We start from the raw sequence: 25,340 nt of genomic DNA on the forward strand, positions 1-25,340 counted from the left end.
CTACTCAAGTTGTATGTTTATATTTCACAAATAGCATGCCTATATATTAGCATATATATAACTTTTATACTTGCATTTATTTTAATGCAACATTCCATGTTGAAGATTGAATTTAGCAATATTGCTCTTCATACTTTTAAACTGTTGTATAATAGTCCATGGACTTTTAAACTGTTCTATAATAGTCCATAGTATCTATGTACAAGAGCAGTTTTCCTTAGTCATAAGCTATATTGTTTTCTGTTATAAGCAAGCTAGAATGAACATTTTTGAGTATGTCTCTTTTATATCAGTGAGATTATTTTTTATGGTCGATAGTGAGAGAAATCTCTGTCGTATATAGTCGTCTTATTTCAGAGTTTAATAGACACTGGTTATTTACTCTGCATAGGAAGTATGCAAATATACATGTCCAGTAGTTTATGATGGTGATACACATTTCCAGAAATCTTTGCCAACACTTTATGTTAGTAAACTCTTTTTACGTTTTTGAATTAGGACTTTTCTATATATGAGAATGTGGTTGTAAACAATTTAGATGTTCCAGTTTCTCCAATTTATCCATTTGTTTCTTTAACATTCAGTTCTGCTACAAACATTTATTAAGCATCCGTGAGTAGATAGCAGTAATCTCTTTGACTAAGAGTTCTGGCTGTTCACCTTAGAGCTTTCTGGATGTCCATTAGGAGGATGGCCTTACAAAGAGAGGACCTTTCTGCTTGTTATCCTAAGTTCAGTATTAGACTGTGTTAAAAATAGAAACAGAGAAGAAAAGAAAATCATTTTCTAAAAAATGACACTGTCATATATGTAAGTAGTAATAGACCACGCTAAAGTGTGTAAAGATACAAACCAAGAGTTCCCGTCGTGGCGCAGTGGTTAACAAATCCGACTAGAAACCATGAGGTTGTGGGTTCGATCCCTGCCCTTGCTCAGTGGGTTAACGATCCGGGGTTGCTGTGCGCTGTGGTGTAGGTCGCAGACGCGTGTTGCTGTGGCTCTGGTGTAGGCCGGTGGCTACAGCTCCGATTCGACCCCTAGCCTGGGAACCTCCATATGCTGTGGGAGCGGCCCAAGAAATGGCAAAAAGACAAAAAAAAAAAAAAAGATACAAACCAAACTGTTAAAAATCACTAGAAAGTGGGAATACAGAAAGACAGCATAAGAAATATTCATATTTTTGCATTGCATACATATATCTAAAAAAGTTATGTGTGTCATAATCTTATTTTAGTTTATTCATTTTAAAATGTTAACGTGATGCTGGAAAATTATGCTTAATTTACTTTTGTTTTCATTTCCCCAAACCCTTCTTACAAACTATTATACATTCCTATCTTCTTCTTACCCAGAGCTGTCAAAATTGTTCAAGTGATCATGGGGTATTAAGTCTTTATTTCTTTTAACATATTTGGAGTATCAACAATTCGAAAAATTATTGTAGAATATACTTGAAAATGCAGCATGTAATTTCAGAAAAGGAAAGTGCTAAACACTAAGCAATAGTTTGCTACCTAAGATATTCTCTATTAAAATCTCTATTTAGTTGATAAAAAGATAAAGATCACTTTGAAAAGCAGGGATTTTATTTAGAATAAAATTTTCAGAGAGTTTAGCAGCCAGTGAGTATTCATTGTGCACTAAGTGCTAAACAAGGTGTGATGGAAAAGTTGTACTTGCCTTTGAGAACCTAGTTTGCATTGTGGAAACACAAGTTCATCAACATCCAATTTAGAAACTAACTGACAAATTTCATATGGCAAACCTTAGACTTAGTCACCCAGATGAATAGTTAAAGTGAGAACAATTTCTAGAAGTTTGATTCATCAAGAGAAGGTTCCTCACTAGATGCATGGATTTCAAGTTAGGTATTAGAGAAAACTAATGGATTAGCAGGAAAACTTAGGGAATGTATTCCAAGTGAAGAGGGAGTTTAATAATTTTCTTGCCTCAATAATTATAACATATGCAAACACAATTGTTCAAAGACCAATAAAAGTACTTATTTAAGATCTCCTTCCTTTTTGTTCTGTCTTCAAAATTGTAGTTGAAATCTGGAGAGACAGCTGCCAACATCGCTAGAGAGCTGGCAGAACAGACAAGAAATCATTTGAATGCTGGAGACATCACTTACTCTGTCCGTGCCATGGATCAGCTGGTAGGGCTCCTGGATGTACAGCTCCGGAACTTGACCCCAGGGGGAAAGGACAGTGCTGCACGCAGTTTGAACAAGGTAAGGACCAAAGTTACATGCACCTCTAAAGGTGTAGCAAAATCAGTGAAACTTTTTCCTGACTAATTTCTCTTTCTATAAAATTGAATCTTCTAAAGAGAAGTGCTAGCTATATTCAATTCACCTCACTGTTTCATTATAATAATGCCCTACGTGACTTTCAATCCAAGGGACAATAAATGATCATTTCTCTCTGTGAATTTTGAATTTACAATTCTCTTTTCTGTAGGTCTGTTTTGTATGCTAAATTCTGACAAGGTTAATATAAATAAATGCCATTTCTTTGGTTTCTTTTATTTCCCCTTTCGAACCTTTATATTAGGATAATTAACAGTGAAACAGATGTCTAATCAATACATAGAAATGTAGGAAATGGCAATAATGCAAAAAGATATTAGCAATACATTACAGATTTTTGAAACATAATTTAACCTAATTAATCTTACATTTGAAAACTCATAGGGCAATATTTAAGCTTTAATTTTTGTTTCCTTTTGATTTTTAAATTAATTTTGCATCACTACCATTGTAATTTAAAAGGTTGAAATGTGTTTCAGCAACTTTAAATTGTGAGTAATAAAAATAAGTGATTTTTTAATTTTTAGGGAATTTATGTATTTTTATTTATATCTATAAATCTCCAATATATATTTATATGCATTATATACTTATATATAAGCATTTTATATGTTTATTGTACATAACCTGTACACATGTAAGCATTTCAGTTATATAAGTATATAAAATGTTTCATGTATTTATGAGGAATATCATGTATTTATATAAGAAACTATCACATGGTGAAAAGATATTAGAACTGCTGCCATCTGAATAGCATCTTTATAGTAAAGCTGACCAATTATTGAAACTGGGTTTTAAGGCCTTGAATATCAGTGACAGTCTTACTGCTTCTTAAAAGACAAGATTTGGCAGTGACAGGCTAATATCCTTTATGGAATTCACTAAATGAACACAGTCCCCTTTAGGGTGAAAATTACTTTACAGAATGGTCTTTATTATATTTGTTTCCCTTCTGTCTTTTTACACTAGCAGTCTCATTCATGAAGATGGAAGTAATTTTTTTAGTGATGATTTGATATTAAAAAGCTAGATGTCCTATCTGGCAGATTTTCGTGCAGTTTCATCATCAAAAAACACATTCAGTTTTATCAATTAAATTACTACTAAAGTTTTTTTTTTTTTTTCATGCTGAGTGTAAAGGAATTATTTTTGTTATTCATATCTCTGATAGAATCTCAGCCAAGCCCCTGACAGAATATAATCCACAGCTGCCTCTGTAATCTGGGCATGCTGTGATTTTAATGTGTTATTACCCAAACTAAACTGGATGCTGTTAATGAATATTGCTGCCAGCTATTCTTATCAAGATGTACTGGAAGTAGTAATTTCTATTAAGGTTACATATCCATAGCATTACTTGTTATTGCAATACTTGGTATCTTTATTTAAAAATGGTGTTGATGTTTGACAATATCAGGTAAAGCTGACAATTAATGTCACATTCTAACTGGCTATAGCTAATCAGCTTGCCTACTCTGAATATCAAATAACTACATAATGGGCAAATTTCCATTTGTGCAGCTTTTTAATGCTCTCTTTTGTTTCTTATTTGGCACTTTTCAATTGTGTATGTACTGTGGTTTGTCATATGTTAATTTGCATGTTGGGGTAAGGAGTTGGGAGGGCAAAGGTTAGTCCCATGCTTGCTGGCTTGCTCTCTTTTCCTACGGTTCCCACTGTTCCCTGGAACAGTTATAACCCATCAGATTTGCAAAGTCAACTCGGTACAAATCAATTGTGCTCCACATTGAAATTCTGGAGGGTTTGGAGTCCTGCTAAACCAAGATGCTAGTCACTGATCCAAATGACAGCGCTGGCAATTTACTGGCACTCATTCCTCACTTAATTCTTTAGAGGAGTAACTGCTCTATGCTGGGGAAGAATGCATAAATGAACCTTGGGAGAGGATTAGCCACACAGAGGGCATCAGAGTAACTGCTCCTTAAAACTGAGGAATTTTTTCCTTCAACAGTCCAGGCTACTGAAGGAAAAAAGTAGGGAAGAAGAGGAAAACCACCATCTAACTTATAAAATTTGCAGTCATTTATTTAAACAGAGCATTTAAATGTGTTCATTATTCATCATTTTATCTCTAGGAAAAAATGTTTGGGACTGAATATGAGTTGCTGTTAACCTTTGGCCCAGAAAAACATCATTCTGGATGCAAACAAATAAAGACATGCACAAAAACAGGCTTCTTATCCCACAAATGGTTCTAAAATGTGTAAGAATTTTTGGTCAAAACCATCAAAAGAAATTCTTCAAGAAATAGGGAGTTCCATTGTGGCTCAGCAGTAACAAAACCAACTAGTGTCCATGAGGATGTGGGTTCAATCCCTGGCCTCGCTCAGTGGGTTAAGGATCCCGCATTGCTGAAGCTGTGAGGTAGGCTGGCAGCTGCAGCCCAGATTCAACACCTAGCCCAGGAACTTCCACATGCCACAGGTGCGGCCTTAGAAGCCAAAAAAACAAAAACAAAAAACAACAAAACAAAACAAAACAAAACAAACTCTTGAAGAAATAAAAACAGAGATAAATCATAAGATTGATTATATTCTTTTAATCAGAAGTTACATATCTCTTGGTATTTTTCCCTTAGAATTAAATAGTCAAATGAAAGTTCATTTCTTTTTCCTCAATAAATAGAATTTTTTGTATGTCAGAGCACATGGTTTGTGGTTCACATTAACCATCTGAAATATCTGTAAACCACAGATAATTTACTATCTTTGAAAAATGGGTACCAAATTTTTGACATAATTTACTTACCTTCATTCATCTTCATTTGTGGCCCATGAATTAATAACTAACCTCATGAACTGAATCATGGCAAATGAATGAAGTAATATGGATTTTGACTAATTTCTACTAAACTTATTCCAAGGTGTCTTTCCATCATTAACAGCTTTATACCATCCAGTTATCACTCAGGTTCTGAAAAGGTGTTGGTTCCTATTTTCCAAGCCACTGCTGACATTTTGCTGCTGCTTAGCGTTCATTCTCTTCTATAAAGTAGCACACGACAAAATAAGGTGTTTGTGTAGATGTGTTCTTTTATTTTTCTTGTTTTCTTCTGTCACTAACTTGTTTTTTCTATTCTGTGTTTAATCTGCTGTCTTAATGGATTCAGCTTCAGAAAAGAGAGCGCTCTTGCAGAGCCTATGTCCAGGTACTTTCTGCGTTTTTATACATGTGTTAAGTTGTTGAATTGTCTCTGTTGGTATGGGCTTCTGATAGAAAGATGATAATGTATCCTGCTGACTAGAAGAATTTTGGAGAGGGCATGGAGGGTGGGAACAGAAAGGTATAGGAAAGGGTATGTGCTAAAAAGAGATTGGACAATGTCAGTGTTCTCTCATCCAAGAAGAACACAGACTAACAGAGGTGCAGCTTTGGGGTGTGAGAATTTTGATCATCACTGAAAGGTGAGTTGAGTGTAATATTTAAATCTCTAATTTCTTCAGAGGTAGATTTGATAACATTTCATTCATACACTGATCTGGCTGCTATTTGAGTAGTGAGTCATACAAAAATGATACTCAAAGTCATATAAGACAACAAATAGTCTAGGATACATGGAATAGCAAGCTCCTATGCCAAATTGATCAAGACACACTATGATGATCTTACTTTTCCACTCATTATAAACATGTGGGTCCCAATGTAATGTAATTTTTCTCCAGTTAACATGCTGCAATTTGTTTCTAAGTACAATAAAAAAATATATATATGTGGATGGGTTTTTGTGAAAAAGAATCCCAGAAGCAAGCTTCAACATTATTTTTACAAGGAGGGAAGGAAGCAAGGAAGGGAGAGGATGGGAAGGAGAGGAGAGGAGAAGAGAGGAAGGGAGGGAGGGAGGCGGGAGGGGGGTGGGAAGAAGGGAGGGAGGAAAGAAGGAGGAAAGGAAGGGAGAGGATGGGAAGGAGAGGAGAGGAGAAGAAAGGAAGAGGGGGAGGGAGGAGGAAAGGAGGGAGGGAGGAAGGCAGAGTGGAAAGGGGGAGGGAGGGAGGGAGGGAGGAAGGAAATAAGGAGAGGGAGGGAAGAAGAGAGGGAGGAAAGCAGGCAGGCAGACAAGAGCAAGTGACAAAATGAGTAAGTAATGACCATGCTGTGCTTTATTCAAAGGCAGACAGTCCTTGGGTTGCGGAGTGCAGTGCTTCGCTGTCAGTGGCACACTCTTCCTGAGGGATATTGGGCAGCAGTGAGTTTTATAGAGACAACTTGGAAAGAAGGCCTGATTGGCTGGGAGGTTGGGCATTTCCTTAAGGGGCCGCCAGTCCTGTTTTCTAGGGTAAGGCGAGCTAGTCAGAACTGAGGTGGAGGACTTGTGATTGTTTCGGGAGGTTTCCTTGACAGTCATGTCTCATAAGCACAGGTATAGATGTGTGATGCGGACCAGGCCACTGGGCGGCCTCCGTTTTGTGGCTCCCAATATACAAATTAGCTTAATCAGAAGGAAGAAAAAATATGAAACTGTGTGGCTATAAACTTTATTCTCTATGTGTATATAGCATAGCATTTTGAAAAGGGAAGGCCAGCTGCATTTGTAGAAAGAGATGGCCTCAAGGCCCAAGTTACTGGTTCTCAGATTAGTCATCCAGAAATTAAACAGCATCAGTTTATTCACAATAAGGACATTTTGTGAGAAAGTAATTTAGAGGAAAAAATAATAATAATTTGAGCATTGAACACAGATTAGGAAAAAGAGCTTTTAATTTGTACTTTATTTTATAAAATAATGAATCCTTTTTATAAGAAGCTGTTCAGGCTTATTTTTCTAAGGTTTCAGAAAAGAAATTGCTTGGAAGGGTTCATGTATATATATTGCTTAGTGTGTGAAATAGATGGAAAAATTGGATTATTCTTCAGCATTGAAAGCTGAGGATCATTTTTGAGCAATATTAGGACTGTTTTTGATTGCAGTCTTTGGTGTCCTTTTAATGGGGCCTTGGAGATAATTAGCCTTTCGGTATTTAAATCTATGAAATGCATGGTCATTCAAACATGAATCGCTGATGGAAAATTAATAGCACAGTTTATTCAATGGCTGATTTCCTGGTGTTATAACTGACTGGCTATGAATAAATGTTTCAGCTATTGACTAAACATCAGATAACACCAAATACAAACAGAATACTGGTGAGTAGAAATGCTCACTAATACATGGCATTACTTCTGTTCCTTTTAATGTAGGTCATTATTTGATGAAATTTTAGGGAGAATAAAACCTTAGTCTATTTGAATTTTGAAGACTTATGTTATCTATTATTCCTGTGTTCAGAGCACATTCTGAACTAACTATGAAATAGTATGAAATACACCTGAAATGCTTTATTGCATTAAATTTGAAAAGAAAATAATTATTTAATTATCATGAGAGTTTTAAAAATGTTTTCTTTCCATGGGCGCAAGCAGTGATTCTTCTTGGTTTGATTTTGACCATCTAAAGATTTAGCTTTTAATTATTTAGAACTACAGTGTCTATTTTATGAATTACCTAGATCCATTTTTAACTTCTTGCTTCCCATCTTTTGTTTATTTCACACACACACCACAGTGAAATCTGGACTGTCGGCTGTCAGCTCTGATAACTTATCTGTAAATGAACAATTAAGAGATAGTTGCTTTGATTTTTAAATAATATGTGAATCTCCTAAAACTCATTATGCTTTTGTCCCAAGAACTTTAACAAAAACGAGTAAAGAGTCTAATATATTTAGTTTTATTTAGTTGTAATTTTAGATTACACTAAAATCCTTGCGGACTATCAAACAATAGATACTGTGTCATAGTAAAGATATCATTTTCACATCTCGGACATAATACATGCCATCATTGAGAAGAAGGTTTTATGTCTTATTTCAGAGATGATAAGAAAAGCTTGTATTACATATGATATTAAGTAGCCTCCATGATGTAATATTACCAGAAGGGACCTTAGAGATGAAGATGAGTTAGTTGCGATCTGGAGAGATTAAAAGACTGGTGCAGAGTTACACAGCTAGCACCTATGGTACTAATGCTGCTATCCTGATGTGTAGCCACTACTTCGTCAACACCGTGGTGAACAATAACAGTGACTTCTTACTAAGAATACATGCACTGATTAGGCAGTGTGATCATCACTACGCAGAGCATTTTGCATGAATTCTTATTTAATATTCACAACCCTATGATATAACTATTGTTCTTCTTAACTAACCATAGAGAAAATGGGGCACGCAAGAAGGATTAAATGACATTCGCAAAATTATACAGAAGTAATTGAGGGGTTCCTGAATTCAAAGCCAGGTCCTCCTGAATTAGAAGCTCATGTTCCCATTCTCCAAAATACTATGACTGCAGAACTTACCTCATTATATGGCATTAGAAGTCAAGATATATCATTTGGCTTTTATTTATTTTATTTCAGGATGGTATAGAATAAAACGATTTTTTTTAATTCTTTTTTTTTTTTTTTGTCTTTTTGCCTTTTCTAGGGCTGCTCCTGTGGCATATGGAGGTTCCCAGGTTGGGGGTCTAATCAGAGCTGTAGCTGCAGGCCTGCACCAGAGCCACAGCAACCCGGGATCCAAGCTGCATCTGCGACCTACACCAGAGCTCATGGCAATGCTGGATCCTTAACCCACTGAGCAAGGTCAGGGGTTGAACCCATAACCCCATGGTTCCTAGTCTGATTCATGAGCCATGATGGGAATTCCTAATTCTTCTTTTTTTGAGATTGAGTTCAAATGGCTTTGTGGTGATCATTCTGTACTGATAAGTGCAGGTCAAAACAAACATCATTTGCTTGGAGGTCTTTGGTTTTAAGAGGAGACTGTGATTAAAAATTATCATCTTGGAGTTCCCGTCGTGGCGCAGTGGTTAACGAATCCCATGAGGTTGCGGGTTCGGTCCCTGCCCTTGCTCAGTGGGTTAACGATCCGGCGTTGCCGTGAGCTGTGGTGTAGGTTGCAGACGCGGCTCGGATCCTGCGTTGCTGTGGCTCTGGCGTAGGCCGGTGGCTACAGCTCCAATTCAACCCCTAGCCTGGGAACCTCCATATGCCACGGGAGCGGCCCAAGAAATAGCAACAACAACAACAACAACAACAACAACAAAAATTATCATCTTGAGAGGAAAAAAAAAAAAGTAGAAAATATTCTAGCTCTATGATAAGGGAGGAACTGTCAAACTGTTTTCTAAAATGTCCGCATCAATTTACATTTCCCCTCTATGAGGGTCTAGCTTCTCTATATCCACAACAGCACTTGTTATTTTCTGTTTTTGAATATAACCAGCTCGTTGTAATTGTACAGTTGTAAGTATACAACTTAGGTGTGAATTGCACAAGTTCTTAACTCTGGTTGTGGAATGAGGGCAGGGGAAGGTTTTGGAGGGTAATCCATGAGCCAGTAAAAAGACATAATACGGCTCTGAAGACAGATCTGAGGTTTTAATGGGAATCTGAGAGTAGAATGTGACCTCAACCAGCTTAACAACAACTGCCTTCATGCTCTATAAATGTAACCAGAACTTAGATTTACATTTTTTTTCTCATTTTTCAATCTCAAATCTCATTTTTTATTGATTGATTGATTGATTATCTTTTTAAGGGCGCACCCTTGGCATATGGAAGTTCCTAGGCTAGGCGTCAAATTGGGCTGCAGCTTCCAGTCTACACCACAGCCCGACATCAGATCCAAGTTACATCTGTGACCTACACCACAGCTCATGGCAGCACTGGATCCTTAACCCCACTGAGTGAGGCCAGGGATCGAATCTTCGTCCTCATGGATACTAGTCAGGTTCATTACCACTGAGCCATGATGAGAACTCCTCAAGTTCCCATCTTTTAAGTAGTAATGTATGTTCACATTGCTCTCTTCTTCAGCAGGAACTATTAAAAATTACTGACATTCATTTTTACTGCTTGAAAAGCAGAACATTTTCTAATTAGGAAATATATTTTGCTATCAGCAGTTTCCTTTGTCTCCAAATCTGGGAGGTGGCATGGACTCCTTGATAGTCTACAGTCCACCTTGATTAATGGGAAATATAAGTACATGCAGTTATTGATGTGAATCTCTGGAGTCATTCTTTGGAACCTACTATTATCTGCATAGTTGAGCTGAGAACTGATCAGAAAAAAATGGTACATAGATGCAAATTTTTAACAAAACACATCCACACATAGGCTTGATTTCCTCTCATCTTCCCCTTCTTCTTTCCATTTTTCTTTTTTTTTTTGAAAGGCAGATAGTCTATGTGCTTTTTAAAGCTTACAAAGTATTTGAAATAAGCCCTCTTTTTATTTCAACTTGGAATTATAATTTACTTGTTTTATTTTATTTGATTATTTTGCATTTCTTTTACCCTAATTATCCACTAGAAATCTATATCATAGGTACCATCAATGTAAAAGCAGTCTCCTTCTTCAACTGGAAGAAATATCACATAGTAGTTAACAAAATAAATATTCAAGAATGATTAGCTGTGAGAGTTCCTGTTGTGGCTTAGCAGATTAAGAACCCAACATAGTGTCTGGGCCTGTGAGAATGCGGGTTTGATCCCTGGCATCACTCAGTGGATTAAGGATCCAGATCCATTGTTGCCACAAGCTGTAGCATAGGTCACAGATGCAGCTCTGATTTGGTGTTGTTGTGGCTATGGTGCAGGCTGGCAGCTGCAGCTCCGATTCTACTCCTAGCCCAGGAACTTCCATATACTGCAGATGCAGCTGTACAAAGAAAAAAGAGAGGGAAAAAAAAAGAGTTATTAGTTCAGCTCACATGCCCAGTAATTTTATCAGTACTGGGAATCCAAGAGTATGCATGACAGGCAAAAATTCCCTACTCCCTCTCCTAGGGTGAAATTTCTAGTGGCAGAATATAAACAGTATCTGAAATATGCAATATGAGAGATGATGATCAATGTTAACAGAGTAAAGTAAAGCAAGAAATGCATCACCGAGGTGATATTTGAGAAAAATTGTGAAGGAGTGAACTGTGAAGATATACAGCAAAAAGCATTCCAGCAGAGCAAACCGAAAATTGCTGAGGTGGACATGTGCCTGTGTTGTCCAGGAAGCCAGTGCAGCCAGAGCAGAATGAATGAGAAGAGGGTAATGTGATTTGAGTCTGCAGGGCAGCAGGGCCCAGATCTGAGAGACCCATTGTAAGGACTTCAGCCTTTATCCATAAACACAGGAAACCATGCAGGCTTCTGGGCCGAGGAATGACATGATCTGATATGTTTTAAAAATGGATAATAGATGATAGCGGGAAAGTAAGGGCTGAGACCAGCTGACATTTGGGCAATAGTGGTAGCTTGGAACAGGATGTCAGTATGGGATGCTGAGATAATTAAATGGAATGGACAGGATGTGCTAAGGGGTTGTATATGACGTGTCAGAGAAAGAGAGCTTAAATGACACCAAGGATTTTGCTTGAGCACTGGAAGGTTGAAGTTCCCAGTTATTAAGATGGTCTCTCTATGACCAATTTGGGAGGAATACAAAAAGAACTTCACTTACAGGTGTTTTAAGTTTGAGACTCTTTTTGGGTATGCAATATTGGAGTTAAATATGCACTTAGATATTTGAACTTGAAATTAATCTGAGAGACCAGGCTAGAAATAGTCATTTAGAAATGTTTCACTTGGAGTGGCATTTGCAGCCAATGCACTGGATGAATTCAAGGGAATGAGTGTTGAGAGAGGAGAGAATTGAGGGCTGAGCCCCACGGCACTGTTGTATGATGAGGTCAGGGAGAGGAAGCAGTGGAGACGAAAGAGCAGCCTTCAGGAGGGGAGAGGATCTGGAGAATATGGCATCCAGGGTTTAGCTCAAGTTCTTATTTCATGGAGGAGCCATGATGTCAAGTGCTGCTGAATTGGCTCTGAGATGCTGATACAGCTGTTGCATGATAAAACTGATGTCGTTTCGATTAATTTTAAAAAATTCCAAGGCCCAGATCTCTATATTATTATATATACTACATCAACATTTTTACCTATGGCTTTCATTTTTTTTGTCTTTAATGCAGACTTTCTGTGAATCAAACTTGCTACTTGCACCTTTGACAAAGTGCAAATTGAATTATGCCAGTTTTCCTTGTGTGCCTTTGGTGCATGAGACAAGAAAGATTCTAACCTCCGTTTATATTGCTGGGAAGAAATTAATGAGTATTTTCAAGTTCCTTGTTTGGTCACTTAATTGGCTGTGTGACAAAGAGCTCCGTGGTGCATGTCAAACAACTTTCTGAGTCCTCTAATGATTTGTGCTTTGCTTGACTTGTGATACTATTCCGTGTGGCCTGTCAGGCTGGATATCCTTGTTAAAGTGGCTAGAATAAATTGGCCAGTGGTGTGCATACAATGTAGTATATTAACTACAGCAACAGGGAGTACTTTTAGCAGCTCTTTCAAGAGATTTCGATGTTTGCCCATACGCATCAAAGCCAACCCAAACTTTCATTTAATATAATTAAAAGGACATCTGAAAGTAGTTTGAATCACCCCAGGTTCTTGAGGTTTGGTAACCCTTTGTTAAAACCCTGTGAACTTAATATATTTCACAGCTTGATAAATCTGCATTTGATTTGGGCCCGTAAGAGAGAAAATATAAATCTGCACCCTGCGTGTTTCTGGGCCCTGAACCTATTGCTGAAAGACATTGGGATCAAAGAAAGTGACTTCCATCTGCAAAGGAGAGTCGTTTTCTTTAGACAAAGAAGATATAAGAATCCTTTTCTCTAAGTTGTAGTTCTTAAATGCCTTGTAAAGCAATTGTTGAATCAAAAGTCAGTAAAACCACATGTAATGTAAGCAGAGTAAATTATACAGATTTTGATTTAAGAGCTCGGACAGGTCAATTTATAAACTTAATGATTTAAAAACCCCAACGAACAATGACAGATGTTGATGATGGAGATCCTGCTTTGACATGCAAAGAACATCATTTTGGGAATCTCTCAAAATTCCAGTGGCTAATGTATCAGGCCAGGCAGAGATGGATGCTTTACAAAGTCATTTCTGACTCTTCCCTTTTGCATATTTCCTATAAACAAGATATTCCAGCTACTGTTGCATATGCACGGTTTGTAAATACTCTAAAAAGTAATTCTAATCAGGGTGGGAAAAAAAAAAAGCCCTTCCGTTTTTAAATAAAATATTTTTATCTAAAATAAAATTATTTTCTGGAGTTCCTGTTGTGGTTCAGTGATAACAAACCTGACTACTATCCATGAGGACCCGGGTTTGATTCCTGGCCTCGCTGTGGTGTAGGTCACAGATGTGGCTTGGATCCTGGATTGCTCTGGCTGTGGTGTAGGCTGGCAGCTGCAGCTCTGATTTGACCCCTAGCCTGGGAACTTCCATATGCCACAGGTGCAGCCCTAAAAAGAAAAAAAAAATTAATTAAAAAAATATTTTATCACTTCTTTCCACCAAGTTTGATTCTCTTCTCTCTTATAACTTCTTGATCAAAGACTAATTTCTTGATTATATATATTTTTAATTTTGAAGTCCACACTTAAGGCATCATTGCTTTCTGAACATAAGTTTATCTTCAGAGATGCTTTAAATACGTAGAATATAAATAGATATTATCTCTATGCAAACACAAAAAATACAGATCAATTTACTTTGCTATTTCTTTAACAGCTTTATGATCACATAGCTAACCAGAAGGAAAAATACATTAAAAATAGCATTACAGATTTCAGATCCTTTCTGAAACTTTCATTAGCTTTTCTGGTACAGGTCAGAAGAGAAATGGAAGTTTTAAGGTGTAATTTTCAGTCAAGTAGTTGCCTGATGGCTTGGAACCAAACAAATGATTTTTTAATACTGCTCCCAACTGAGTTGTAATTTTGATATTTTCCCTTATCCAGTGTATTCATTTTGTACAGCCAGTAGTAACAGAGACTTAACTATGGTAACTTAAACCAGGGACTTATTTTCATAAATAAAAAAAGAAATGCAGCCAGAGCAGTTCAGGATTAGCATGAAAACTCCATATCAGAGACCAAGACTTCATCTGTTTTTCTGCACTACTATCTTTAGCAAATGGGCTTCCATCCTCAAAATGCCAAGATGATTATCTAGGTTCCATCATCACTTCATGCTAATCTCTACACAGAAGGAAAGGACAAGTAACAAAAATACTCATCTGTTAGAACATCCTGAAGGTCTCGTCTCACCCAGCTACATCTAACCATTTCTCCTACTCCTGACCATGTCCCTTGGGCTATTCAGTTTGCACAGCAAAATGCTTCAGTAATAGGTGTAATTCTGCAGGTGAGCGTAGTGTCCAATGATTCTTGTCTGTATCGAGAGAATTATCGAGCAACTAGTATCCTTCCGTGCAACCAAAAATACTTTTTTCTTAGTTAATGATACATATTGATATCTTCATCCAGTTTTGATGTGAAAACCTGCTATAGGTTTATTAACAATACCAAGGGTTACTTTTAAACCCTAAGTACAGATTAGAATGTTCTGTGGATTTTTCTGTTGTAGTTACATCATGAAGGTGATCATTTCTGTTAAAAAGGGGGAGAAAGGGTTATTTCAAACTATTTCCAGATGGTATTTTCTTCTTTTTAAGTAATTTTTTGAATAGCTAATATAGGCAGATGGTTTAAAATTCAAAAAGTAGAGTAATAGAGATGCCTCCTTCCCCCCGAGGCCACTGCATTGTTCACTCCAGGGTATGCCACTGATGTTGTGACCTGTTTCAGTGGTGCCCCCTTAGAATTGCATGGTGCCAGCAAGCCTGCCTCTCCCCTCTTCCCTCCTGATTCATTCAAATCTCCTCCCTCAATGCCATTACTGTTATCAACCTCCAGAATATCCTATCAGAGAAGACTATTGCTACTCACATCCATATTTATATAACGTTTCTTTCTACATCTTGTAATCACAAAACAGTTGTTCTCTTCACCTACAGTAAAGCCTTTGGGAGTAGCTAAGGCAGATCCACACAATGTGGTAACATTCTACCATTGAAAAGGTTAAATACATGGAGATGAGCACAGGGTAGGCTCATATCATAGTTTAGATCAACCAACTTGACTTCATCAGTAGGAGACTGATTGAATAAAATGGTACACCAAATAGTGGAAGACTCTTTAGCCACAGAAGGAATGAGGTAGATCTTATATTGACTTAGAAAGATGGGTAAACAGACTTATTGTTGCCAAGGGGGAGGGGTAGAGAGTGGGATGAACAGGGAGTTTGTGGTTAGTAGATGCAAACTATAGTATTTGGAGTGGATAAGCAGTGAGATCCTGATGTATAGCACAGGGATCTAGATCCAATCTCTTAGGATAGAACATGATGGAAGATAGTATGAGAAAAAGAATGTGTGTATGTATATATATATGTGTATATATATATATGACTGGGTCACTTTGCTGTACAGCAAAAATTACACAACATTGTAAATCAACTATATATTTTTTTAAAGAAAGATGGGTATAATATAGGATCAAGTAAAAGGAGAAAAAAAACCAAGGTGACAACACTGTTATGATGATCACATTTATTTGTGTGTATGTGTAAATATTGATGAGTTTACAGGGTCCACAACAACTAACTGTCAAAGAGATTATTTTGGGGAGAGGTGGGTGTTGTTCCATAAATAGACTTTCCAGTTTTAATTAATATACTTCTGTATTTTTCAACTGTTCAAAAGCATATACTTTTGAAATTTTCTTTCTATAGACATTGTTTTTAAGAACAGTTTAAGTTTTATAGGGAAATTGGTCAGTTAGTACAGAGTTCCAATATATCCCCCCTACATAGTTTCCTTTATTACTATCTTGCCCTATAATTAATGAACGAATATTGATATATTATTTTTATTAATTAGAGTGCGTAGTTAACTCAGATTTCCTTAGTTTTTACCTCTGTTGTTTCTGTTTCAGGATGCTATTAGGATATCACATGTACTTAATCATCATGTCTTCTTAGGCTCCTCTAGGCCATGATAGCTTTTCAGACTTTCTTACAAAATTGTCCTTTTAAAAGTCAGAACATACATTTTCCATTTAAAATAATTAACCTGTATAGTTAAAAATGGCAGAGAATTATTCATTCGTTCACTCTCTCCAACAGTATTTGTTGAGTGTGTGTGCTTCAGACACTGTTCCAGGTGTAAAGACAGATGAGATTACAACTTTTGCAGAGCTCACATCCTAGGTTAATAGACCAGAGGTTGGGAAGGAAGTGACAGTCAGTCACTCAAAATAATAAAAGAAGGTAATGACAGAAGTACGATGCAGACTCATGTGAGTGAACGTGACTGCTTGGACCTTAGATTGTGTGTATCAGGGAGATGACAGTGAAGCTGACTCCTGTCTGTCTGAGATCAGCCGTGTGACTGTCAGGAAGAAGAGCACCCTTGGCTCCAGGTCCCTCCATCATGGCCGCATGAGGTTGGAGCATTCTGGAAGTAGAAGGAAGGCCAGTATACCTGAAGTGGTGGGTTGAAGGAGAATACAGGGGTAGGAAAGCCGTGGAAAGGAGTTAAGATTTTGAGTGCCTTGAAGAGCTTAACTAGGGTTCTGATGTTAGATTTTTGCAAGAGTTTATTGGTTGCAAATTTAGTTTTTCTCTGATGTCTTTTAATATAGCTTTGCATCACCTTTACAGTACGTAAATTATGCTATTGCATTCTCCCTACTGCTGAATAATGTTTTAAAAATGCAAATCTGATCAAGACTTGACCCTACTCAAAGGGTGGCCATTATTCTCTTTTTCCCTTAAGAAAGTAATTCCCTGTTTTGGACTACAGTGATTGAGAATTTGACTTCTCTTGCTGATTTCCTTGCCTTTCACTGGTCACTTCTACATCCTCAGATTCTACACTCCCAAACCACCTAAGTACTTGTAGTTTATGTCTCTATGCTGTTCTAATCACTGGACTGTCTTCTTGGATTACTTCTAGACTTGTTTTCCTTTCTCTAGACCTTTTTCTCAGTAACTTTGACTTATCTGTCAAACCTAGTTTATGTGCCAATAAAGAAGCTCTTTGTCCCACTTAGTCTGGATAAATGCCCTCTTTTCACCCTCTGTTTTCCTTTTGGTATAGCAATTATCAAGCCACATTTTAATATCTGTTCACTTTTGTATCTCTGAGCTCCTTGGAAAGGAACAGTGCCACTATTGTTTCTGTATCCTCAAGACCTTTTAAATTGTACTTAGCACATAAGAAGTGACCTATAAATATTTGCCATTTAACTGAGGCTCTAGGCTAATATTTCCAATTGCTTTCTGGTATGCCCCCTGCGATAGAAATTCTCAAAACACTTGTCTACATGCACTATCATCAGTCCCTCACCCCCCATTCTCCCTTCTTTTCACTTCATCAGGCTTTTGCTCCTGCTGCTTTATGGCGGCTGCGCTTACTGAGGTCCTTATTGATTTCATACTGCTGAACTCAGTAGTCAGTTGTCAATCTATTGTACTTAACCAATCAGAAGCATCAGACACAGCTGATCACTCCCTCTTTCTCCTTCTCTAGGTTTTCATCCTCTTGAGGCTTCTTTCCAGCCTCATTCGCAGGCCCATCTTCTCCCAAACCCTTGAGTTGAAGTGCGTCCTAGCTCAGTACTTAGTATTTTCTCTTTTTTCCAGCATTCTCATGGTGATCTCATTGATTTAAATATCATTTATGTGGAGCTACCATCATGGCTCAGTGGAAATGAATCTGACTAGTATTCATGCAGATGCAGATTCGATCCCTGGCCTCGCACAGTGGGTTAAGGATCTGGTGTTGCTGTGAGCTGTGGTATAGGTTGCAGACATGGCTCGGATCCATTGCTGTGGCTGTGGTGTAGACTGTAAACTATAGCTCCTATTCAATCCCTAGCCTGGGATCTCCATATGCCACAGGTGCGGCCCTAAAAGGACCAAAAAAAAAATTTACCATTTATGTGTTGAAGACTCACAAATATTATCTGTACCACAGAGGCTTTCCACTTTCCCAAACTCCAAAATTGATTTCAAGCTAACTTCTCAAAGTCTTTCACATTTTTTTCCTAGGAGACACCACAATTTGTAACTGAATTCCGATTTTCCCTTGAACACTAACTTTATGTGCACCCAGTTGCTATGGTTCAGTCCACCCCTGCTGTTTTATATAAAAAGTTATAAACCTGGGCCTCTGTAAGGTTTGGGGACATGCAGAATATGTTTCCACTTGTGGTCTTTTAATTCTGTTTGTTCCCTGTGATTGGTATATCAATCAAATATCTGCCTGGGTAACTCTTTCAGCGATTTTTGTCTTTTTGGAATTGTTACATTTTCAGTGATGTCTACCTGGACCATCCCAGGTAAAAGCCTAAGCCACCCTCTTCCCAACCCCACCCCAGATTTTAGATCTCCCTCTTGAGTTTATTTTCCCTTTGTCTTATATGAGGGGCGGGAGGGGGCGGTGAGGGAGAGATATAGATTTAAGTTTATATCCCTTGTCAGAATGCTCAGTTCTAGAGTTTTTTTGTTTTTTTCCTTTCCACTTTAAGATGTATCTCAAGAGTCTAGAACAGTGTTGGCACATATTAAATGCTGAAGAAATATTGAATGAAAAAATGGGCTTTTAAAGATACTTAAAATTGAACTAATTATCCCTCAGAAGGAGCCTCTCTGTAGTTTTCTCTTTATTTTACAACCATTCTACTTTACCTAGAAAAAAAAAATTAGAGTTATTATTTCAAGAAGGGCCTTTTGGGTACTTTTATGATCATATTTTTTCTGGATACTTACTCTTTCTTCATCTCCGTTGTCAATTATTCTTACTACATTTTCTTCTCCATTGTTAGTATTTCTAGGCCATCAGTTCTTCTCCCTCTACTCAGTTTATCAGGGTAATACCAGACATATCAATGGCTCCAATGAGCTTATTTGAATTTACAGTCCCTAAATTTACTAAACTGCGGACCAAAGGATTGAGAACATGCCACCTCAAAATCTGCTACCTTGGAACATTAATAATTATTTTGAACTGAAGGCAATTAACAAACAGCAGGCGAGGGAGGACTCCTGACCACCCCTCCTTCTACTGAAAAGCAGATCATAAAATTTCCCACATGCCAGGAAGTGAAGAACATTCTTAGCATCAGAGTGGGAGTCAGCCCCAAAAGGGGTCCGTGCAATGCCTCTTTCAGAAAGCAGAGCCACTATCTCATTAAATTCTCATAATGGTTTTATGAGGAAGGGGTCTTTAGACCCATTTTACAGATGAGAAACTGAGGACAGGAAGGTGACTACTTTGGCCAAGATCACATAGCAGGAAAGAGGCTAAACTAGGATTTGAAGCTCATGATATCAATGAGATTTAGTACAAAGTTCCTTCCATGTATGAACTTCAGTTACATATATTAAATATGATTTGATTTACCAAAAAAAAGAATTTTAGTGATTTTTTTTAAATTGTTAGATAATGTGTATAATGTCTCTTTCTTTTCTTTGGGGAGGTAGATATAACTGTTTTCTTTCTCTTAATTTTACATTCATGATTAAAATTGAAAAAATTAAAAAAAAAGATCTGTGCAAACAAACGTGCTGAAGTAATGTTTATTTTCCACTGTCTTTCCCCTTGTTTCCCAGTCATTGTCCCACAGTTTACTGCCGCCAGAAACCTAAAGCCTTTCCTTTATCTTGTGACTTCACAAGATATTTATCATTCTTTGTTTAATAAAGCCTACAAACTCTCACTCCTAACTGCTTCTTCAGGTCTTTGTTTTTCCTAAGAATGTTCCATCGTGCACATAAAAATATTAAATAAAATTTATATTTTCCTGTTATTCTGTCTTAGGTCAGTTTAATTCTCAGGTATAGTCATAGAATCTAATAGGGTCGTGGAAGAGTTCTATTTCTCCCCTGCAAGGCTTCTCTGGATCTTTTAAACAAATGCCCTTCAAGTACTTTGCATTCGAAACAGGAAAACCTGAATTTATCATGTTTTGCCCACTGTCCCCCATAAGTACTTACATCCTCTACCTTTTCATGACCAAAAATTTGTTCCTCTTCCTTTATTCCACTTTTAAGTGAGGGCCCCAGGTGCCAAGCATTTCACTTCTTTATTTTCCTCACTGACCTTCATAATCAACAACTTCTTTTAGGTATCTTTGGAATCTCTCTTTTCCTCCATCCCTGGAGCCAGAATGCATGAATTCGAACCCTGATTCCACCAAATGTTAGTTAATTAGGCTTTAGCAATTTATTTAACTTCTCTGTGTCCCAGTTTTGTCACTTAAAGTTAAAAATAATGATAGTTTCTACCTCATTGGGTTATTGTCAAAATTAAAGGAGTTGATACCTATAAAGCATTGAGATCACAGTCTGGAACACAGTCAATAAATATTAACTATTATATTTATACCACTCCTCTACTTTAAATTCTTCAGTAACTCCTTTGGGAAGAATAATGAATATCTAGGTTTGCACATCTCTTTGAAAACTCGCTTTCACTTACTAATCTTTCCACTGAACCCTTTGCTCTCTGCTCTGCTGTAGGGAGCTTTTTCCAGATCCTCTGAGATGCTTGTTCTCTTTTCACCTCTATGTCTGTAGGCACATGCTCTACCCTTTGCCTGTTTGGTCAACATTGTAGTTAAGCCTGAAATCCTATTTCTTGGAACCTTTCTAATGTAAAGCTTGAGCCCTGTGTTTCCACTATTATAATGCTTGTCATGTTGTGTTCTATTTACTTGTTTAATTGCCTGGCCTCACTGTATTGTTATCATTTTGAGGAAAGGGAGAATGTCTGTCTCTCTTGCAGTGTCCTAGATGAAGGTACTTAGTTAATGTTTGTTGAATGAATGTTGACTTCGCAAGAAGTTCAAGTTTATAGCTCTATTTAAGACCTATGACACAATCTAGATTTATTTGACAACATTCACTTAATTCTAAATAAGTTTGAAAAATAATACAGTCGATGACAGTATGCTAAAGCAACACTTTTTTAAATGACAAGGGGTCTCTTAAAGGAGTAGACTCAGTTTCATCTTGTTTTGCTATTAAAAGTTCTTAGTACTCTATTAAGGTCAGTTGTGTTATACAATCTAATTTTAATTAAGACTTGAAAAATGCCAGCATTTCACTGTAATATAAAAGAGAGTTCAGAGATTAGTGGTGTTAATATGCTTAGTAATATTAAATGACAGTGATTATAAAAAGATCTTTAGGTTTATTGATCAGATGTGTAAATATAAGTCACTCAACTTTACTTCCAATAAAAATCCTACAAATTTAAAACTGGTTTGAAGATTCTTATAACATTTGACCTTTAAAATTTTTATTTGCATCAATGTCTAAATGTAGATTGCAGGACGGTGTGCCCTATTCATGCAATGATTTTATGTATTTATTTCCTTATTTTTAATTGTTATCAATTGTTATTTCCCCAATACATTTTTTTTCTGCTGTACATCATGGTGACCCAGTTACACATACATGTATACATTCTTTTTTCTCACATTATTATGCTCCATAATGAGTGACTAGACATAGTTCTCAGTGCTACACAGCAGGATCTCATTGATAATCCATTCCAAGGCAAGAGTCTGCATCTATTAACACCAAGCTCCCAATCCATCCACTCCCTCCCCCTCCTTCTTGGCAGCCACAGATCTATTCTTCAAGTCCATGATTTTCTTTTCTGTGGAAAGGTTCGTTTGTGCTGTACATTAGATTCCAGATATAAGCGATATCATATGATATTTGTCTTTCTCTTTCTGACTCACTTCACTCAGTATGAGAGTCTCTAGTTCCATCCATTTTGCTGCAAATGGTATTATTTGTTCTTTTTTATGGCTGACTAGTATTCAATATAGAGGTACCTTAGAAAACTATACATAGAAGTACCATATGACCCAGCAATCCCACTCTTGGGCATATATCCTGACAAAACTTTCCTTAAAAAAGACACATGCATTCACATGTTCATTGCAGCACTATTCACAATAGCCAAGACATGGAAACAACCCAGATGTCCATGGACAGATGATTGGGTTAGGAAAAAGTGGTATATATACACAATGGAATACTATTCAGCCATGTAATGATTTTAAACTTTTGCTGTATTTCACTTTAGTCTCAACTGATAAACTTCATATCAAGAAATCAAAAATGAATTAAAGTTGTTTTTATTTTATAAATTTTAAATTACATATTATAATTTATAACAATTATATAATTTATAAAATGAATATAAATATGTAATATAATTATATATTATAGTTTACATTATAAATCAATGTAAATTCTCTCTATATAAAATATACACACACACATATATAAAATAGTCAGAAAGCAAGAAACGGGAGCAGAGAAAACCTAAAGACATTTCTCTTTCTCTGCCTATCCTGAAATTTATACATGAAATATATTTTAAAATAACTATATAATTAATATTGTAAAACAGCAGTGTTTGACATGATGATCATTGTATATATTGGTAAAGAAACATTGCATTCAGGAGAACACATCGAAAAATGAAGAAATGGAAGTAAAGAGTAAAATAAAATTTCATATTACTAGGCAGTGAATCAAAAGGATGCCAGCAATTTATTATTTTAAATTTATCTACTAATAGGAAATAATTACTTTTAACTTTCTAATGGGCTGCCTGGTGATAATTTGCGTATTTATAATTTTTTCTTTATATAACACAAAAGAGCTTTAAAAAACAATGAATGAGTTTACAAACTTAAGATCTAAACATGTAACTCTTTTGCCTAAGTATTTTTAATGGCTGTATATTTTCTATTATAGTAAAGTCTGAACTTCTCTCATACTAAGTATCTTCTAGAATCTGACTTCTACTTAAATTTCTTCACTATACTCTTCTTTTAAACTATATTTCCACGTACTATACCTTCTCCTCACCCCAAACCCAATACATCCCCTGCTTTAGTACCCTTTTTCTTTAAAATCATCAACTTGCTCATTAGGCCCCTCAGCTTCAAATTTCCTCATCATAGTTAAAGAAAGTTGATTCATTTCCAGTGTCCAGCTCAAAAGCAAACATCTTCTGGGATCTCTTCTCAGTCTTCCTCAGAGAAACTCCATCACTTTTTGTCCCATGTCATGTGCTTACCTTCTGCTTTGGAGCACTGGCAAATTGAGATCAGAGTCCCTGTTTTCCTACCTTCTCCTAACCTCACTCAACAGTAGCTTCCCTAGCGCTTTGCATATCATACATACTTAATAAAATCTTTTTGAGTTACTTGAAAGTGAGCTTAGGTAAATTTTAGAATATTTTGGAAAGCTTTTTGTAGACTATGTTGTCATAGTGGTCTGCATTCACTGCAATAACCTGGGGTCCTCCTTTTCTCCATAATTTCCTGTAACTCACCCTGCCTTCCTTCTAAGCCCTGCTGATATCTGACACTCAGAAGACACAGCAAAAAAGTTATAGAACTAAAAGATGTTGTCAGTTTTCCTAATCTATTAATGATTTGATACTAGAAGTAGATTTTTTTTTTGTTTAATGAGCATTTATTGAGTACCCTCAACATCTCAAGACACTCAAATTTACCCTGGAAAAACAGAAATGAACATGATCTCTCCCCTAAGAACATAATAATCTACTGAGGAAGCCAGACCCAAGTATGGGCAATTCTATTAAAGATGAGTAAGTACTAAAATGAAAGTCCATTGTGACGTTATTGGTCCTCTGAAATGACAATGATTCAGATAATATTGGCTAGTTAATAGACTTTTTTCATTTGTGCTTAGATAATCTTTGCTCTTATAAAACCAGGTTTTTGTTTGTTTGTTTGTTTGTTTTCTCCCCCTTGCTGGTGTGAAAATGGAGAAAATTCACTCATGCGTGTCTTCAATGGATGTCAATTATTCAGCAAAGAGTTACTGAACACTTATGTGCCAGGCAGAGTTTTGGGGACTTAGGAATGAGACAGTTACCACCCTCATGAAGCTTACCTTTTCTTTTCTTTTTTTTTAGGGCCACACCCATAGCATACGGAAGTTCCCAGGAGAGGGGTCAAATCAGAGCTACAGCTGTCAGCCTACGCCACAGCCACAGCAATATCAGATCCAAGCTGCGTCTGCCATAGCTCATGGCAACACCGGATCCTTAACCCACTGAGCAAGGTCAGAGATTGAACCTGTGTCCTCATGGATGCTAGTCAGATTTGTTAACCGCTGAGCCACAAAGGGACGGGAACTCCAGCTTACCTTTCCTTGAGTGAGACATCTAAGTAGTCATGTAGATAAGTAAATATCTGAGTGCCTTTACAAAAAAAACAAAACAGGTAATGGACTTAAGTCTTGGGGACTCTCCCCAGGGAAGATCCCTTTGAGCAGCTGATACCTGAACTAAAACCAAAATGAGATCATGGTTAAAAGACTTGTCTTCAGAAAAATACCATCACAGTATAATTGTGTATCTTTTCACAAGGCATTCATTCTATTTGGATCTTTATTCTAGTGGTTTTCAAGCGAAGGAAGAAGATAACTAACTCCCCAGGTATTCGGCTTACCTGGCTTAAGATTTACAGCTCACCTGGGTAAAAAGTGCCGTTGATGCTTCTCATCATAGGTCCTTTTATGTATTTTGGGGAAGAAATCCTAGACTATCACAAGCATACAAGTGCATTCTCCTGGAAAAATGACAAAAAGTTATTGGAAGGATAAATAGCTGGTTGTCTCCAAAAAGTTTCCCAGTAGTTATAACAAATAAGTACACTGCACTTTTTGAGATATATAAAATGTGGTTATTCATTTTATAACATCTTTTAACAAACATATTACAGTTATATGCTCTGAGTAAAATTAGTCAAATGAATTTTCTTAAGATCTTAATTTAGTAAGAGGTCCAATAATATTGTGTAGTGCAAATATATGTCAGAAGGATATGGTATGTCCATGATCCTGGTATGAATCTAAGTGACTTTTCACACTTTCTAATTCATATTTAATTTTCAGAAGGTCAAAAGTGACTTTAGGAATTCCCTTTAGCTCAGCAGATTAAAGATCCAGCGCTATCACTGCTGTGGTCCTGGTTACAGGTATG

The 25,340-nt window shown here is 36.7% G+C and overlaps 1 protein-coding gene across 3 annotated transcripts in view; it reads left to right on the forward strand.

Annotated features, from left to right (window-relative positions):
• ADGRL3 (adhesion G protein-coupled receptor L3) overlaps positions 1-25,340 on the forward strand; it is a 512,757-nt gene that overhangs the window by 364,425 nt on the left and 122,992 nt on the right. For 2 of the 3 annotated variants that reach the window (XM_047798807.1, XM_047798809.1), the window contains 2 exons: positions 2,048-2,233; positions 5,445-5,483. In XM_047798807.1, the coding sequence (XP_047654763.1) occupies positions 2,048-2,233; positions 5,445-5,483 (225 nt within the window). The remainder of the gene's footprint in view (positions 1-2,047; positions 2,234-5,444; positions 5,484-25,340) is intronic. The other variant, XM_047798808.1, reaches the window with a different exon arrangement.

Source organism: Phacochoerus africanus, chromosome 10, assembly GCF_016906955.1.
Source record: "Phacochoerus africanus isolate WHEZ1 chromosome 10, ROS_Pafr_v1, whole genome shotgun sequence".
Lineage (NCBI taxonomy): Eukaryota > Metazoa > Chordata > Mammalia > Artiodactyla > Suidae > Phacochoerus > Phacochoerus africanus.